This window comes from Sorex fumeus, unplaced genomic scaffold (assembly GCF_029834395.1).
Source record: "Sorex fumeus unplaced genomic scaffold, SorFum_2.1 ptg000007l, whole genome shotgun sequence".
NCBI classification, from domain to species: Eukaryota; Metazoa; Chordata; class Mammalia; order Eulipotyphla; family Soricidae; genus Sorex; species Sorex fumeus.
This window is the reverse complement of record NW_026606064.1, coordinates 39,472,475-39,492,481: the sequence shown is the minus strand read 5'-3', so window position 1 is coordinate 39,492,481 and position 20,007 is coordinate 39,472,475. Positions and strand designations below refer to the sequence as shown.

General features: G+C 40.2%; 1 protein-coding gene across 2 annotated transcripts in view; it reads right to left on the bottom strand.

Moving 5' to 3' along the window:
* Positions 1 to 19,277, bottom strand: part of NUP133 (nucleoporin 133) — a 56,019-nt gene extending 36,742 nt beyond the window's left edge. For both annotated transcript variants that reach the window (XM_056130700.1, XM_056130705.1), the window contains exons 1-9: positions 19,034 to 19,277; positions 14,694 to 14,812; positions 12,652 to 12,755; positions 11,440 to 11,547; positions 9,872 to 10,006; positions 7,621 to 7,791; positions 5,482 to 5,637; positions 5,147 to 5,217; positions 2,429 to 2,576 (exon numbers count right to left, since the gene is read on the bottom strand). In XM_056130700.1, the coding sequence (XP_055986675.1) occupies positions 2,429 to 2,576; positions 5,147 to 5,217; positions 5,482 to 5,637; positions 7,621 to 7,791; positions 9,872 to 10,006; positions 11,440 to 11,547; positions 12,652 to 12,755; positions 14,694 to 14,812; positions 19,034 to 19,215 (1,194 nt within the window). In that variant the 5' untranslated portion in view covers positions 19,216 to 19,277. The remainder of the gene's footprint in view (positions 1 to 2,428; positions 2,577 to 5,146; positions 5,218 to 5,481; positions 5,638 to 7,620; positions 7,792 to 9,871; positions 10,007 to 11,439; positions 11,548 to 12,651; positions 12,756 to 14,693; positions 14,813 to 19,033) is intronic.
* Between the last annotated feature and the right edge of the window lie 730 nt (positions 19,278 to 20,007).

Genomic DNA, 20,007 nt, shown 5'->3' with positions numbered 1-20,007 from the left:
TTAAAGAATACATTTAATGAGAATGGAAACAATATTTACTGATTTTAAAAATTCACATAGTACTATCATACTTTACAAAATGATAAACTGATCATTTATTTTGTCTAGGTGGAAAAAAAACCCTAGTGAGTTAATTTCCAAAGTGAGAAAATTTTATAAATATCCATTAAAGAAAGCATTTGCTGAGTTGCATATAACTAGCAAATAAAGCAAGTTCACAGTTGTAACTAAAAGTTTATAATAAATGAGAAAGAAAAATTTTAATTTATTATATTATTTTAGAACTGCAAATACCACACACTGACTCCTATTAAACACTTTGGTTTTTACTTCACTGTCAAGATACTAGGCATCCTACCATAGAGGCAGGCTGGGGATGGGAGGGAAACTGGGAACATTAGTGGATGAAAGTGGACACTGGTAAAAGGATTGTTGTTGGAACACTTTCTGCCTGAAATTCAATCATGAATAACTTGGTAACTCTGTAACTCACGATGAATCAATTAAAAACATCTAAAAAGGTATGAAGCACCAAAAATTAATATGTTCATATATAAAATCAGAAGCAGAAATGGAAATAAGAACTAATTAAATTTTAGATAATATAATTATTTAGCTCTAATATAGGTTTATACTAGATATTCTTAGAATACAATAAAAATGCTAGTCTTATTAAAGAATCTTAAGATATTAAAACTCACATGCACACAAAGAATAAGGGTTCAACAGAATGAGATATTATGCAAGGTTAAGTAAGTTTATAAGCTCCTACAGCCTTTCCAATTATTAAAAAAAGTTTACGGGGCTGGAGAGATAGCACACTGGGAAGGGCATTTGCCTTGCAAGCGGCCAACCTGAGTTTGATTCCAAACATCCCACATGGTTCCCTGAGCACCTCCAGGAGTAACTCCTGAGTGCAGAGCTAGGAGTAACCCCTGTGCATCGCTAGGTGTGACCCAAAAAGCAAACAAATAGATAAATAAAATAAAAAATGTTTAGTTGCTTTTTAGTTACTTTTAAGAAGCTTAAGGGGTGGAGCAATAGCACACCAGGTAAGGCGTTTGCCTTGCACATGACCGACCCAGGTTTGATTCCCAGCATCCCATATGGTCCCCCAAGCATCACCAGGAGTAATTCTTGAGTGCACGAGCCAGAAGTAACCCCTGTGCATCGCCAGGTATGATGCCAAGAGGCAAAAAAAAAAAGAAGCTTAAAATTAGATACTGTTTGCTTTTGAACTGTTTATGTAACTGATAAATATATAATGTTGTTGCCTACAAACAGTCCTACCTTGAGCAGTAAGGAACCTTTTCTAGACATATATACCCTTTTCTTTATTACAGCACTATTTAAAATAGCATATATGTTAACATGTTATGTTAAAAACTAAAGTGCCCTTTGATAGATGAATGGTTGATGATCATGTACACAAAATGGGACTATTATTCAACTATAAAAAAAGATAAAATCTGGGGAAGGGAAGTTGACACTGGTGGTGATATTGATGTTCAAATATTATAGGCCTAACACTATCTATATGCCTAACTATAACTTTGTAAAAGCAGTTAATTAAAAAAAGATGAAACCTTGCCATCTGCAGTAACATGAGAGCAACTGGAGAAATTAAGCATAAGTTTGAAGAATAAAGACAAATAGTAAATGAATTTATTTCACGTGAAATATAACAAATCAAAAAACAAAAAAATAAGGAAAATCTAAGAATATATATATATACATATACTTAAAACAATAATATATATATAAAGGAAAAGCAAATGATGGAGAATAATGGCTATTTATACACTTCAGCGGTGAGAAGGATGTGAGAACTACATTTGAGGTATGAACCTGAACTTCTAAAAGCAACACTAAACCAATGTTACTTCAATAAAAAAAAAAAAAAATTAAGGGGTGGGTGGTCTTGTAATAACCAAGGCTCAAAACTGACCCTATTTTTTTCTCTTTATTTTTCACTCTAGAGCTCATCATCAGTCTTTCCTTTGTTCTCAATAATACAAAATCGATGATCTCTTAAAAGAGCTGAACACAATAAAGGAATTCCTTGCTACCAGCTGCTGCCACTTTTGTTTCTCTTTAGTTAAAGTGAGCAAAGTAATAATCTGAGTTGCCAAATAAAGTGTAACATCTTAAAACAGGAATTAAATATAACTCCAAACTCTGCAAAAGAAGTTTCAAAAAAATACAACTCCCTATAAAGGTTATGGAAAAATAAATCTCAGCTTTAGGGCCAGAGAGAGTACAGCAGCTACAGGGCTTGCCTTGCATGCTGCCAACCACGGTCTGAATCCCCAGAACCACATATGGTCCTATAGCACCATCAGGAGTGATCCCTGAGCACAGCTGGGTGTGCTCTACCCCAAACCCGACAAAAATCTGTTTGTTATTTGATAATTTATAAAAATCTTACCTGAAAAGGTGGGTTATACTGAGTGACTTCCACTGTAACTGAATCAGGTATTTGGCAGCCAGTATCTTCTACTGTTATCAAAGAATAATAGACGAGGCAGGGATTATCTGCCGGGTGCCATGCTGCTGCCAAAATCAGAAGTCCATCACTAATCATGGGGAAAACAAAACAAAACATTTCTACAGCCTCTTTGGAAAACAAGAAATGTCTTACCAAATTAAATATGACAAGTATGATGAGGCAATCCTACATCCAGAATTTAGCAAGACATATAAAACCTAAATTCATACAAACATCTGTGTGCTAATATTTATAATGGCTTTATTCACAGTTCTGTAAAGCTGAAGCAACACAGTATTTTTCAATTGCTGAATCTATAAAATTATCTTGTTTTCATTCAACAGTAAAAAGTTATTGAATTGATACTAAATGTACTGTGCTGAGTCAGACTCAAAATGCAATGATCTCACTGCATTCTGAAAAATGCAAGGCTATAGGGACACAAAATACATAAATACTTGCCAGGGGTAGGACATGGGAAGAGCAAATTATAAAGAGGCATGAGGGGATTTGGGAGATGATGTTCTATTATCCTGATATGGGTGTGATTGAATTATTGTACATGTATCAATACACAGAATTATAAAATAAAAGAATTTATTTTTACTCCTGGTAAAATATACTTCAACAAATTTGATTTTAAAAACAAGATCTGGGGGCCAGAAGTAGTACAGCAGATAGGGCACTTGTCCTGCAAGTAGTTGATCTGGGTTCCATCTCCAAAAACTCATATGGTCCCCCAATCCCCATCCTGATCTCTGAGTCAGGAGTAAGCCCTAAACACAGCTGGGTATGGCCCAAAAATTAAAAATTAATTAGCTTTTAAAAGTTTCTAAATCTTTATTAGAATTTAATCCCAGGTACTCCAACTCTCTTCTAAGAAAGCAAGACCAACCAATCATTTACCGAAAGTATTAAAGAACAGTCCCAACTGACCTCTGATTGAAGAGCCAGGAGTAAACTCTGAGCATTGCCAAGTGCAAGTGCCCCCCCCCCCCCCCCACACACACACAACCACCAAAAAGGATGAACATCCTATTAAGGCCCAATTTTCAACCCCACACTACAGACAGTGCAGCTCAATAATTGTTATGGAGGGGCTGGAGCAACAGTACAATGAGTAAGGTGTTTGCCTTGCATGCAGCCAACCTGGGTCTTATCTCCAGCATCCCATATACTTTACTTGCTATCTTCTCTCTGGCCCCTATAGTGTGACGACTGTCAAATTCTTACTGGTGGAATCTTGAACCTGAACCTATCTGAGTCCCACAGTAGTTTGCGCTCTAACTCCATGCAGAGTTATGTAGTGCTCTCATCCAACCCTGTCTGCTAAGAGCAATCAGAAAGTCATATAACAAATCATATATAAAGCAAATTACATATGAGTTTCAGTCTTTTGTGTTCTAAAGGATTAAGAATGTCTAAATCTATAGAAGAGTTATGTGACTTGGAGTAAAGCAAAACACAAAATCTGGGAAGAAATCTGGGATGAACAACAGATCAAATATTTGAAGTGAGAGTACTTTTTTGATTGTTGGTTATTGTTTTAGACTACAGCCAGCCAATGCTCAGTAAGAATTTGACAACTGTCACACTACAGAGACCAGAGAGAGGACAGCAAGTAAAGTTCTGTATGCATGTAGGCAACCCAGGTTAGATCCCTGGCACCCCATGTGGTCACCTAATCCCCACCAAGAGTGATCCTTGAGCATTTCCAGGAGTGACCCAAAACAACAAAAAATCTGTAAATGCTGTAACACTTTTAATCTCTAACAAAATGTTAGATTTAAATATGAGAAGAAGGGGGAGGGGAAGAAGGGGAAAGGGAAAAAGGGGAGGGAAGAATAAAGGAGGAGGAGGAGGGGGAGGGGGAAGAAGGGGAGGGGAAGGGAGGAGGAGGTGAGAAGAGGGGAGGGGGAGGGGAGAGGGAGGAGGAGGAGGAGTCCCCAGTCCAAACCCCACCCAGGCAAATTTTTATAAATGAAAATTTATTGGAATGCAGCTACACGCAGTTACTGTGTAATGTGTGTGGATATTTATATGTTTTCTTTGCTACTATTGCTGGAATAGACTAATGAACACCACAAAGTCAAGAGTCTAAGTCTTAGGCCCTTCACAGAAAAGGTTGCCAATTCCTAATCTCATTAAAGTTTTCTTTTGTGCAAAGAAAGTAACATTTTGTCTCTAATTATAGCAAGTATAGAAATTCCAAAGCTGCTATGTATGTGAAAGCAAACCTTTTCCAACTGAAAACTTCCATGTTCCTCTTGAATCTAACAAAGTTGTTGCTCCCAACAAAGAATCAAAGGTCCCTAATAACAACTCTTCCAAAGCATTTATTAGCATTGCTAGTACTTTCATTCAAGTGTTTTAAATGTCAGGAGGATGGAGAGTACTTTCTACTGACAACTAAAGAGTAAGAAACTGGTGCCAGAGAGCTATTACAGTGGGCAGGTCAACACATGGCTGACCCAGATTCGATCCCTCATACCCCACTTGGTCCTGAACCCTGCCACAAGTGAACCCTGAGCACAGAGCCAGGATGGCGGGGATCAAACCCAGGTCAGCCACATTCAAGGCAAATGCCCTATTGCTCCATCAAAGCATCTATTTCTAAAGTATTACTTCTGTTACTTCTTATGACAAATAGTTACTTACCAGCTCTGCTTTAAATCCAAATACTGAATGTTGACCCCTTCTTTAATAGCTTCATAGTTACTTTCAGATCCCTATATGAAAATATCAATAAGACAATAAACTACTCTGCATCTTTGTATTCCTCTCACTACTTAAGTGCCCTATTCATAGTATCTCAAGCAATTACTGTACATATTTAAACATCGACCAAACCAATCATTTAAGACACATTCTTATATGATGGTTAAACATGCATGTATGTATATTACACTGAAAAAATTCCAATAATGAAAGCTGAAACTAGCATTTAGCATATAATCATAAATGTGAATTACATACATATCATTGTTCCTTACCCAAATAGCATCAGCAATGTTTTCCTTCAGGGCTCTATTTATATCCCAACTATGTACTTGTCTTTCTGAAGAATCATCTAATTCCCATTTACTGATGTTTGAACTTGTCAAGCTATAAAAGTTTGATTTTGTTCTATCCCAGAGGACACTTGAAAGCTGTATGAAGAGGATAAAAAAGCCAAGTTTATAGATTATTAGATTCTGAGCTAGTGAACAATTTCTCTGAAATTTTATGTATTTTCATAACTGCTTAGTAATTCTAATAGAATTCTTCATTCAGAATTCAAAGAGAGGGGTAAAAGGATCTTAAAAACAAAGGAGAATTTTCACAAGCAAAAGCACAGAAAAAAAGGCCCATAAAATATAGAGCTCAGGAAACAAAAGGTCCCTTGAAAAACTGAAAACAAAAACCAATCCTGCCAAATTGAAATGTAGATTATAACCAGAAATGTAAAATTAGGCTCAAATGTAAAGTCAGGGAACAGTCTATAATGTAAATTTGTAAACTTTAAAGTGAGGGAGATATTATCAATGGCTTTTGAAAACAAAGTATGGATGTGTGGGATCAGCTGTATATATATGTTTGCCTATATATACACACACACACACACGTACACGCACATGCAGGTACATGTACATATACAGGTATACATGGTATGGTATTTTAAAAATTAAAAGCCCGTCTGTCATATTCTCCTGTAAATATGACAATAACCACTAAAAAGATAGGAGAGGCCACCATGAGTAAACTGCATGGCACTAGAGCTTAAGGAAATGTACTATCTTTGGGCCTAAAAAGGAAACAAAGATGGGGATGAAATGAGGTATGACTGAAGTCAATCTACAGTACCTGGTAAGTAATCTTTGAGAAAAAGGAAGACAACAATAATAATGACAACAATAATAATAGTTTTAAACGTATCTAGGTCAATAATAAAAGTAACAGCGCCATTTATAGAAACGGGTAATAAAAACTCCCTACATTATAAGCACCATAATGGTCACATGAGGTAACAAATACAAAGCACCGAGCAGAGTAATGCTCCATAAATCTTAGTTTCCATCATCCTCCCTATTCAGTCTCCCAAGGCTCAAGGTGGAAGCTCAGTACAAAAACCCAGACTTGTGTCATTTACACAGAGAGCTGGACGTGGAACACACTTTTAAGTATTAAAAAGAATAAAATAATTCCTTTCATTTACATTTACATTTAAGGGGCCTCCCAAGCATGCTCAGGAGACAGGGGTCCCTTCTGGTAGTGGAAGGGCACTCAAGGCAACTAACAGTGCTCAGGGGACCTCCAGGGCTAGGCATCGCAATGCTCTGGGGACCATATGGTGCTGGGGATCAAACCCTGAGTCAGCAGCATGCAAGCCATATGTCTTTATGCTAGTATTATTTCTCTAGTCCCCCACATACATAATTTTATGCTACAGTTTAATTAAAATAATTTCCTTATCTGTAACTAAAGAATATCAATATTATAGGGGATGGCAAGACAAAACAGTAGGTAGGGCACTATCCTTATATGCGGCTGACTCAGGTTGAATCCCTGGCACCTCATGGTCCCCTGAGCACTATCAGAATAATCCCTGAGTGCAGAGCCAGGAGTAAGTACTGAGCAAAAACCAGGTGTGGCCCCCAAATAAGAAAGAATATTAATATTATTGAGTACACATGAGAATTAGTATTAAATCCAGGTCAGTATTAAAACATCTGGCCATCATAAAAATGCTTTACTGAAAGATCAAAGGTTTTACTTCATGTATGCTGCTGCTCATATGAAGACAATACCAATTTCAAAGGATATTTCCAATTTACTTATTTCTTGGGTTGGAGCGATAGCACAGCGGGTAGGGCATTTACCTTGCACACAGCCGACCCAGGTCTGATTCCTCCTCCACCCCTCTCGGAGAACCCAGCAAGCTACCGAGAGAGTATCCTGCCCATACAGCAAAGTCTGGCAAACTACCCTTGACGTATTCAATATGCAAAAAAGAAAAAAAAAAGGTAACAAGTCTCACAATGGAGACATTACTGGTGCCCACTCGAGCAAATCAGTAACGGGAGGCCAGTACTACAGTGTTACTTATTTCTTAAGAAACAAAATGATAAAACAAGGTTATTTTATTAACTTACTGTGAGATCGCTACTAGAGGATAAAATTCCCAAAAGAGAAGAAACCCGCCGACCAATTCCTGAAAGCATTCCTTGCCCTTGAGGTAAGATATGCTGCTGAATCTTTCCTAAATTTTCAGGCATCAGTCGAATCAGTTGGCCTCCAGATGAGGACAAAATAAAACTTCCTCCCTATGACAAATATTGTAAAATTAGTTCAATTAAATATCTAACACAGAGAAAGAAAATACAAAATGCTCTGATTCACAGGAAAACAATATGTACTTCAAAAGAATCTTAAAGTGTTATTTTAAATAGTTTATAACTCTATTCACTTAATATTACTCCTATAGAGAAAACCTTTGTTATAACTTATTATAATTTCTTTCATAAAAATGTTAAGTTGCACTTTTATAATTTTAATTTTTAAAGTTCTCGGTTCACTACATTGCAGATTCAACAAAATCAAGCGGCAGATTTTCTTTAGTAACCTTACACACTACAGATCAGCAAACAGTCTCTAAGAGTTTTATTTTTGACTTTAGAGACACACCTGGTAGTACTAAGGGTCACTCCCAGTGTTACTTGGGGAACCATGTGACACTGAGGATTATACCCAGCCATCCTATAAGCGAAGCATTGGCCCCACTGTCATTTTCTTAAAGAGAATTCCTCAAAGAAAACATACAGGTGGCTGAAAGATACATGAAAAAAATGCTACGCCTCACTTATCAGGGAAATACACATTAAAATAATGAGGTATCACCTCATACAAGTAAGACTGGCAAACACCAAAATTACACAATTAGGTGGTGCCAAGGCAATGAAAAAAAAAAAAAACAGGTTTTTAAAAATAGGTAGGGTGCTTGCCTTATACATGGCTGACTCAGATTCAATCCCCAGCAATATAGTGAATCACTGGCATCCCATATGGTTCCCCAAGCACCGCCAGGAGTAATTTCTGAGTGCAGAGCCAGGAGTAACCCCTGAGCATCGCTGGGTGTGAACCCCACAAAACAAACAAACAAACAAAAAACCTTTAAACTTTGAGCTCAATATAACCCAGCAATTCCACTTCTGAGTATCTACCACAAGGGCTCAAAAACTTCAATCAGAAGACATGTACACTCCTATATTCATAGGATCTGGAAACAACTCAATGTCTAAGAACAAATGACTTTATAATAACTATATTACACTATTTGGATATAAGAAAAGATGAAATTATGCAATTTGGATCTGGAGAGTATCATGCTGAATGAAGTTAGCAAGAAACAGGAGAACACATACAGAATTACCTCTTTCATATGCAGGATATTAAGTATAGTAAGAGAATAACAAATGAACCAAAGCAATAAAATCTGTCAACTGATTACAGAACTGAGTTTACCATGACTGATGGGAAAGGTGAGAGGAAGGTGAATAGTGCCTTCAGGGAGGGGACCCTGAGAAAAAGATGATACTCTAGTGGAGAGAGGGGTGAAATTGGAATGTAGTATGCATGGAACTCTATAACTGACAGCACTGAAAATTGTGAGTGAGTAAAATAAAGTTTGTTTTAAATAAGGGAATTTTAAGTCACTCTCTTAAGAATGTTTCTGAAAGGTAATACCAATGGCAACTACCCAAGATCAGCATTTCAGAGTCCCATGAGACACATATCCTTTTTGTCTAAGTGTTCAAACCTAAGATTCTGATGTTTGTTTTTTGTTTCTTTGTTTTTTTGTTTTTTTAATATATGATTACCAGACTGTATGTTTTAGGGGTATGTTACAGTACCACAATGCCTACTATCACAGTCCACTAGACCCTTTCCACCCTGGTACATTACTCAATCCTTCCTGGTAACCCGACTTCTGTGGTCAGAGTCTAAGTGCTGATATTGGACATTGTCTCTTCCCCTGCTTCTTTATATATTACATAAAAGTGAGATCATCTGGTATTTTGTCTTTCCCCTTCTGACTTATTCATTTAGCATAAGCCCCTCCAGTTCTATTCATGTTGTAGCAAAACACAGGATTTCATTTTTTCTAAGAGCTGAGTAGTAACGCAATGTGCCTATACACCACAGCTTTTTTATCTTCTGTTGTCAGGAACTTGAACTAGTTCCAAATCTTGCCTGCTGTAAATAGAATGCAATGAACATAGATGTGAAACTTACTTTCTCTTTTTAATATCCCCCTGGCCTGTAAACCCTAAAATTTTCATTACTCAAATCTACTGTCAAGCCAAACCTGTTTTCCAACCAATACAAAATAAGATTCTTACATACCTGTACTGCTGTTAGGAAGCTGCAAGTCTTATCACCACCCAAATCTACAGAGGTCTCTGTGTAGGTGTCTTCACCTCCAAGACTTGGCCAATAGCGGATGGATCCTTCTCTAGTGGCGACCATGACAGCAACAGCCTTGAAAAAAGAGTATATCATTCACCAATCACAATGAAAGACAGATCCCAAAATTGGGAAACTCATTATACTAATACACAGAAACCAGGGCAATTTGATTACCAAATATTAGAAATTAGAAAATTCAAAATAAAAACCTCCTTTTAAAGTGTTTTTTTCAATCATGTGTAAAACTGACATCTTTTCATACAGTTCTTTTTTATTTATGTTTTTTCTTTTTGGGTCACACCCTGCAATGCACAGAAGTTACTCCTGACTCATGTACTCAGGAATTACTCCTGGTGGCGCTCAGGGAACCATATGGGATGCTGGGAATTGAATCCAGGTCGGCTGTGTGCAAGGCAAACATCCTACCAGCTGTGCTATTGCTCCAGCCCCTACAGTTCTATTTTAAAGGACACCTAGGTTCATGTAATTACAACAATAAGGACAGAGAACAGTTCCATCAGTCCCTATAACTCCCTAGTGCTCTTCCTTTCTAATCATAACCTACCCTTATTCAAATCCCTACTTCTATTTCCATCATGATACTTTTATCTCTCAGAATGTCAAACAGAGGAAATATATTGGATATGTTCCTTTTGGTGGGCTGGAGATAGTGGAGTACAGTAGATAAGGCACTTGCCTTGCATAAAGTCAAAACCAGAGTTCAATTCCTGGCATCCCATATGGTCCCCCAAGCACTGTCAGGAATAATTCCTGAGTCAGAGCCAGGAGTAAGCCCTGGCTTACCACATGTGGCACAAAACAAACAAACAAACAAACAAATACTATTCCTATTTGTTTGGGGGCTACAGCCAAGTATTTGGCACTATGAGGTGCCTGATATCAAACCTGGGGCTCCCATATGCAAAACATTTGCTCAGCACATTGATTTATCTCTCCAGTCCCTGCTTAAGTTTTGATTGTTCTATCCAAACAAGTACTCTGGTGTACACAGCATGCACTCAAAAAGCAGTTTTATTTAAAATAATTTTCATTATAATGTTGATAAGGGGGAAGAAAACAGCCGATATTGAACAAAATGCTGAGACCTCAAGATCTGTGATCTGTACTTTCTATTTTGTTCAATTACCCAGGCTGGAGCGATAGCACAGCGGTAGGGCGTTCGCCTTACAAGCGGCCAACATGGCCGACCCGAGTTCGATTCCTCCGCCCCTCTGGGAGAGCCCGGCAAGCTACCGAGAGTATTCGATATGCCAGACACAGTAACAACAAAGTCTCCAATGGAGACGTTACTGGGCCCGCTCGAGCAAATCGACGATCAACGGGAGGGCCTTTACCTTTACCCAATATGTCCACCCTACTGCAACAAAAGTGCCTTAATTTCTTAGCATTATAGTTATGTTTTGAGTTAGATTGAATGATTCCTTCCACTTCAGAGTTCCCTTGTTTAAAAAAAATTTTATCAATATACGTTTAGTCACATTTACCTGAGTAGAATGTGCTTCACCTGAGGCAGCAGAGTAAGTGAGAGCCACCAAATCAGCACTCCAGTGGAAATCACTAGGGGGCAGCTGAAGCTCTTTGCAAACTGATAACTACAGAACAAATGCAAATAAAATAAATTTTCACATCACATTAATGACTGAATATGCACCCAACTTAATTTTCTTTCTCTGCATATTTTTTTGGGGGGAGGTCCACTACTGGTGGTATTCTACAAATATTCTTTCATTCTTTTTGAAGTGGGGGATATACCCTGTGATATTTATATCATGTGGTATGGGAGAGCAAACCAAGCACTCCCATATGCAAAATATTCAGTCAAGTCACTTAAGTCCTATCTCTCTGGCCCTATAGATAAGATCTTCTCATAGCATTTTGCTTATCATTCTCATATCATTTTGATGAAGCTTTCATTATAGCTGTCACTGACTGTAAAACAAAATGTTTTAATAAATATAGAATCAGGAAAATTTAAAAACTAGAACTGACCCTGAATATCAACCAGTACAATCTCTTCCCAAACTAAAAATAACTCTACTGGCTAAGAGAAAATAGGCTTACTACAGTTTTTTCAGTCTAGAGTTGACCAGATGACTACAAATTATGGCAGTTGTCTGAAATATTTCTTAAACTAAGGCTCAATATCAGGCTCCCCCTAATAATTAAGTATGCCCCCAGGACTTCTCTCTCACCTACAGTCCCAACTACAAGTAATACTTTCTAGACAGCAGCACTAATGAGGCTGGTAGACAAAGAATTTAGGTAAGGAGGAGCCTCACATTCCAAAGAGGCACTAGCCCAGTGAGTAATGTGATTAAAGAGAGTATGCATGATGTGGAACAAAGAAGCTATTAATGATAATTACCATACATACAAAGATAAGTAACCCCTTTATGAAAAACAACAAACACTATTAAACTAGCAACGATTAAATTTTGTATCGTATTTTCCAATCTTATTAAGTATAATTCAGGAGATAAGTGAAACAGTGTTAGAATAAACTTTTTTCATTAGTTTATGTGGATAGCAATTTATCTTAGACTTCACTGGGTAGGCTTCTTAGCATGTCAACAAATCCATAATGCTGAGTAGATTCAGTTTACTGTCCTCCAGCAGTTCAAAATTCAGAATTAAAATTAAGACCCAAAAGACAAACCTCTTCACTACTGGCTTCTAGCTCCCTAAAGAGCTGTTACCTTCGTAATAGGTGACAGAGCAATCTTCCAAATAAGAAGTTTCTCTTTGTAGACCAGACAAGCCCATCCACCTTCATCGATGCGAACACTCAGTTGATCATCAACTACAGGTAAAACAAACATTAGTCTTAAAGTATGAATAAGAAAAACTTCAAATTTTGGGGGGAACCATGGAGATAGTATAGCAGGTTAGGCACTTGTCTTGCACGCAACCACTAACCTGTATACAATCCCCAGCACAATACATAGTTCTCTAAGTGCCACCAGAAATAATTCTTGAGCTCAGAGTCAGGAGTAAGCCCTCCGCACTGCGAGGTGTGGCCCAAAACCAAAACAAACAACAACAAAAAAGAGGTAAATGTATATGAGCCAAAAAACAAAAACTTTTACGAAAATCTTAACTGGTACTTTCTTACTAAAAAAGAAAAATGATCACATTGTCTTTAAAAAAAAAAAAAACATTAATTCACAATAAAAAGCAGTCCTGAATTACTCGACAATTTCTTGGGTTTGGGGTCCCTCTTGAACCTGCTCAGAGCCACTACTGAGGCTCTGCGGATCAAATCCAGGCCTCAAGAAATAAATGTGTTTCAGCCCTCTCTCTGAGCTGCCGCTGTCTCCTGGCACATAGTAGCTTTAGTTTTAGTAAATGTGGAATTTGACTTTTCAGTGTCCCCATAAAATAAAATAATTATTTTTCCAAAGAATCCTTATTGGAGAGGGAAATCACGTCATTTTTAAGGAATGTGATTTCCCCCCCCTTGACTGCTTACATAAAATGAGAACGTTGTGTTATTTATTAAAGCAGAACTATGAATGTTGCTAACAGAGAATGTTGCTATCAGAGATAACATGTAATAACAGAACACTTTAAAAAGGCCCCCATCTTCATCGGTGAGCACAGAGAGAAGCTCTATCTCATCAGAGCTCTTCAGTGACAGTCCCTCCTGTGCCCTACCACCTGATGGCCTTTTCACTCTCACTCTCCTCACTCCAAGGAAAAGACAGAAGAAACCGAATAAGGCTTTCCTGCAGGGGATCCATTGTTCAGTGATTTGTTCTTTGTTGGCTTCCTTGGCTTGACTTACACTCACAAGTGTAACAAGTTTGTTTTCCATTCATCATCCCTTTGCTACCACAAGTCATCACCCACGTTCCAGCCCACTCCCCTACTGGCCAGCTTTAGAGAATGGGAGATGGGCAAGAAGAGAAGTTTCTCCTTATTCTTTCTCAAATGGAATCTGCCTCACTCTGTCCAAATAGTTGGTGTTAACAGAATCCCACATTAAAAAAAAAAAACAGGACGGGCTGAATGCACCAAAGTTGCCATTAATATCACACTCCCAAATGTCATGTTGGATGGGCAGCACCAGCAATGGTTTCCCTTTCTAGCAGCCCTTATACCATGTCCTTTGCCCTGAGATGGCTCCCTATTCTCCAGGGAAAGAATGCACTTGTAAGGAATAAGCTTGTGCCTTTAGGACTATGCATTCAATAAATGAAGGACTTTCTTAAAAGTTTACAAATGAGATGATTAGGAAAGAGAGATGCTTTAGTAATTTAGACCCTGATGTACCTCCACAAAATGCTTTTTTCCTCTTTCCCTTTCGCTTACTGAAATTTCACAATTTTATTTAATTTAATAAAATTTATTTAACTTAATAAAAATTAACAGGACAGCAACCTGTGAAATAAAAATGAAGTCATAACTTGGAGAATGGAAAAAGTGCTTGCCTTGTCTGTGGCTGAACTGGGTTTGATTCCTGGTATACCACATGGTCCTGTGGAAACACCATGAGTGATCCCTAAGTTCAGAGCCAGGATTAAGCCCTCAGCACTGATGAGTGTAATCCTTCACCCCAAAAAAACTCACTCTGCTTATCAAAGTTATTCTATTTCTCAATGGCAGTGAACCCAAATACGTTATCAACTGTCCCCATGTAGATGAAGATATACCAGAGAAATCACAAACTTAAAATTCTGTGCCTGACTGGGACTTCATTTTTAATCAGTAATAGAGGCGAATAGGAAATTACACTCACCATCAGACAATGTTAGAACTTCCATTACTTTAACAGGCAGAGAAGATCCAAATGTTTTCACATCGTAGTTTATAGACTCCGTTACAGAGTGGTATGGGAATAGTCGTGTAGGTGTTCCCCTAAGATAAAAAATCATATTACTTCATCTTAACATAAAAGTTTTCATTATCCTAATTTTCATGTGTAAATTTACACAATTATAAGAACTTGTATGGGGCTGGAGCAATAGCACAGCAGGTAAGGCATTTGCCTTGCACGCAGTCGACCCAGGTTCGATTCCCAGCATCCCATATGGTCCCCCAAGCACCGCCAGGAGTGATTCCTGAGTGCATGAACCAGGAGTAACTCCTGTGCATCGCCTGGTGTGACCCAAAAAAGCAAAACAAAAATAAAAAAAGAACTCGTATAGGGGTTAGAGAGATAATACAGCAAGTAGGATGCTTGTCTTGCATGCAACCAACCAGGTTCAATTCCCAACATCCCATATGGTCCCTCAAGGAGAGCCAGGAGTAACCCAAGCAATGCTGGGTGTGGCCCCAAACATAAAATCAAAATAACTTGTATAAACAAAAAGGGAGATGAGATTTAGTTGTGAGGTATGGGGCATTAGGGGAGACGCCTGGCTTATTAGTGTATGCTATATAATTAGATGTATTTTTCATTTAAAAAAAAAAGTGGGGGAAAGAGATCAACAAGCTGCAGAGATGCCTCTAGACCCCGTGCCCCGCTGAGTCTCATTCAGGGCACCTTGGAGGGGGCTGTGGTAGGCACACCCACCCAAACAGAGCCCCAGCAGCTGAAAACCTCCAGAACCCAATTGCCCCCATGCTCACAAGCCAATCTCCACAAGCTGAAGACAGGCCACATCCATGAGTGAATCTGTTGAAAAACTCAGGAATGCGGATTGTGTCACCAAAATCTCCAGGCTCTCACGAAATCAGGGACGGGTGACCTCCCCTCAGTCTCTTGTTCTTCCGGGAGCCTGGCAGTCACACCCATAAACTGTCTCTGGCACCATGTAAGTTCATTAATAGCCATGATCCAAAGACTCACAAATAAATCTTCAAAGAGATCCAGAAGCTGCAGAGATCCCTCCAGAACCCAAAGTCACCATCCAGTTAAAAATTTAACTCTAGTTGTATCACCCTATTTAAAATTTTAGAATTCCTGGAGCACACAGTCCTCTCATACTCTACACTACTGACATACCAGAAGTAGCACACCACATTGGATATAAAGGAACAGGCAAACAATGTCATTAAAAATATATTAGCACTCAAGGCTCAACCTATAACAATACATTAGTAGTCTCTTATTCAAGGGCTGAACAGTTCCAAGGTGAAATACAACAATCTTCACACATTTTCTTCTAAGAAAACCTTTTTTGATCATTTTTAGTAAATTGTTCATGACAAATATAAAAGAAATCCTTTAGGGCCTGTGCTTGGGGTAGGCGTGGATGGTGACTGGGGAAAATTTGAAATATTGGCGGTGGGAAGATGTAATGCTGGTAGAACTGGTGTTGAAATATTGAATAGATTATTGTGAACAACATAAAAAAAAACTTCAAAAAAAAAATAGGGGGTAGGGTGGCTAGAGCAGGTAGGGAGATTGCCTTAGACATGGTCAACCCATCCCAGGCACCACATATGGTCCCAGTGCCTTTCCAGGAATGATTCCTGTGCACGGAGCCAGGAGTAAGCCCTGAGCACAGCAAGGTGTGGCAAAAAAAATAATAAATTTAGAGGACTGGGGATAGGAAGACGGTTCAGATAGGTCGAGCACATGCTTTGCTAGCAGGAGGCTGGGGTTCAATTCCCAACCACAGCATAATCCCCAAGCATTGTGACAAGAGCAACATAAAAACAAAAATTAAAAAACACAGAACTTAGAAAAATGCGGATTTAGATACTTTAGATACACTAGTAATCAGATGCATACCCTACTTACACTTTACAAAATGGAGTTTATCCAACAATGGGATTTCAAGTTTTCAATCACTAGGTGAGCTTACGTTCACCTCCGTCAGTTCTGGAATTACAAGAATCTGTTGGGGCAGAGCAATAGTACAGCAAGCATGGTTTTTGCCTTGCACACAGCTGGAATCTGTCAGATGTGTATGTATATGATCATACAAGTAAAGAGCATCATGTGCATGTTATGTGGTCTTCAGAAATTGTATTTCCTTCTTACCTTCTTCTGAACACTCACAAAATATTGTAGCTACCTGACTACAGAGACAGAGCAGAGAATAAGGCATTTGCCTTGCAAGCACCCAACCCTGGTTTGTTCCCTGGCACCCCATATGGCACCCAACTCTGCCTGGAGTAATCCCTGAGCACAGAGCCAGAAATAATACCTAAGCAGGACATGGCCCAAAAAACAAAACAACAACAACCAAAAACAAAAACAAAAAAAACTATCATAGTTACTGACATAAAAGTGAATTGTCACTGGTCTAGAAGAGAGCTCAAACAGATAAATTCACAAGGCCCCATGCTTGATCCGCCACCCTACCCAGCCTTCCCACACCCCAGCACTCTTTGTAACCTTCAAGCAAGCCAGGTTGAATATTGTAGAGAGTGGCCTCTGGGGTCTGGCGGGGAAGCCCCCTTTCCCACTTATGAAAGTCATTCATCTCTTAAGAAAACGAGAATGAGATGCACAGAGAAGGGTGGTGGAGGGGGGCAAGTGATAGCTCAATGAGCTGGAGCTCATTCTCTGCAAAAGAGCAACCCCCAAGAAAGGAGTCAGGAAAAGTCTCTGAGTACGCCCAGAGGATGTGGCCCAAGAAACAACCAAATAAAATAGGGTAGAAGATATGGCACATGAGAAATATGAGATCCTAGAACACAGAGTATAGGTCTTGGTAGCCAATGAGCAAGTAATGGTTACTGACTGTCACGCACTGCTATTACCAGGAGTGACCCCACTCTAAGCCTAGCATGGCTGGGTGTGGCCCCTATGAAAAATATTTAAGGAAAAATATAAAAGTATGAAACACTAAAGTTTCTATCCTGACATTTCTCAAGAAAAATAAACAATTATAAAAAGACCTCTTCAAAAATGCAAAAGTCAACAATGCTACAAAGCCTTGAAAAATCCCAGCACTTTTAAAGTACTGCAAAGTTTCAGAGGCTGAAGCAATAACAGGGTGGGCAGGGCGCTTGCCTTGCATGAGGCTGATGCAGTTTGATCTCTGGAACCCCAAGAAGTAATTCCTGAGTGCAAAGCCAGAAGTAACTCCTGAGTATCACCAGGTGTGGCAAAAAAAACCCAAATAAGTTTGGTTTTTTTTTTCTTTTTGGGTCACACCCGGAGTTGCACAGGGGTTACATCTGGCTTGTGCACTCAGGAATTACTACTGGCGGTGCTGAGGGGACCATATGGGATGCTGGGAATCAAACCCGGGTCGGCTGCATGCAAGGCAAACAAACGCCCTACCTGCTGTACAATCACTCCAGCCCCCCAAAGAAGTTTTTTTTAAAAAAAGTATTGCAAGGTTTTATTAAGTGCAGGGGGTGGGGGAGGAGGTTTGAGGCCACATCCTGCTGTGCTCAGGATTTGCTCCTGGCTCTCTCTGAGATCACTCCTGGTGGGGCTCAGTGGACCACATTAGGTGCTGGGGCTCAATCAAACGCACGTTGGCTGTATGCAAGGTAAGCGCCTGTCCAAAATTGGTGGTGCTTAGCATGCACTGACCAATGACACAGACTGGTTCCCCCACACACACTGGATAGCAAAGCACTTCTCGCCCTGATTACAAAGTCTTTCCCCAGTGAATTCAGTTACAGAATTAAATTCTGCAGCCAATCCTCCTTTCACTGTCAGTCAGCAGAGATCAAGAGAGTTCGCTAGGGATTGTATAACGAATGCTTTTGCAGAGTGATAAAACTTCATTCCCCCCCAATCCCCACCCCACCCCCATCATTTTACATCTACGGTGTGGCATTTCGTTTTGACTCCTTTGGTCTTACAGAGAAGCAAGTCAGACACTGAGGAATAATAAAGAGGATCATGAGTGTCTTACACCAGAGACAGGAGGATGTGGGAAGGAGATAACCAGTGATTCCTATCCAGTGGGTTCCTGTCTGCTTAGAGGTAAATCCACGTAGGGGCTGGAGCAATAGCAGAGCGGGTAGGGCGTTTGCCTTGCACGCGGCCGACCCGGGTTCGATTCCCAGCATCCCAAATGGTCGGTCCCCCGTAATTCCTGAGTGCAAAGCTAGGATTAACCCCTGTGCAGGAGACAAATAACTCACAGGGGTGAGGAAGGTCTAGCTTTTCCCGATACTTGGGTGACGGAGGCCTTTCAGGCCCGGTGGTTCGGTCACACTTACCGCGAGCTCAGCGAGCTCCGCCGGCCGACGGGCGAGAAGAGCACGGGAGAGCTGATGGCAGACCCCAGGGACAGACCCTTCCGGCTAGTCGCCCTGGGTGTGGAGCCAGGCCCGACTCCACCCAGGGGGCCCCTTCGGGAGCCGGGCCCCGGGGTCCGCGGAGAGGAGACGGCGGGGTACATGGCGGGAGGAAGCGGAGACTCGGAGGAGCTTCACGGTTTCCACGCGTGGGAATGAAAATTCGGCGAGCGAGTCAACCCGAACTCTCAAGGCGCCAAAAGGCGCGCGGCGAAGACGTCAAAGGCGGCGCCGAGCGGCGGGGTGGGAATCGCGAGGCGCGGGGTGATGACGTCATAGCGCGCCTCGTCGCGAGTGTTGTCCGAGTCCTGCAGGAAAACGGAAGAGGATACCGATTTCTGGGGACCGACCGGAAGTGCAGGGGAGTGAAAGTCGAAAGTCGTTCACCACCCAGATGCGGTTCTCCACCTCACCTCGGTGCACGGAGGCGGAACAGGCAGTTTCTTTGCATGCCGAGCGTCTTGGGAAATAGAAAGTGTTCGTTCCCTGGTGTTTCCAGACTTTAGTGTTAATGTGTGTTCTTCTCTAGATTTGTGGCTTTCCCATTTTTACCTGCTCAGTCTCATGCGTTCTAGTGACAACACAAATCAATGTACCCTTCTGTTTGATTGGTTTCGGGCCACACCCCGCGGTCCTCTGGAGCTGCCCCTCCCATTGGAGTGGCTTGCTTTCTCTCTAAATACTAGCAACTCCTCACTGGGAGAATTTGTGCCTTAAAAACATAAGGTTGACAAATAAAGGGTGTTTGGAGGACCCTTCCAGGAGGGGAGATGCATATCGAAAGTAGACTATGGACTGAACATGTTTGCCACTCAATGCCTCTTTTGCAGACCACAACACCCAAAAGGAGAGAGAGAACACAGGGCATTGCCCTGCCACAGAGACAGGGGGGATGG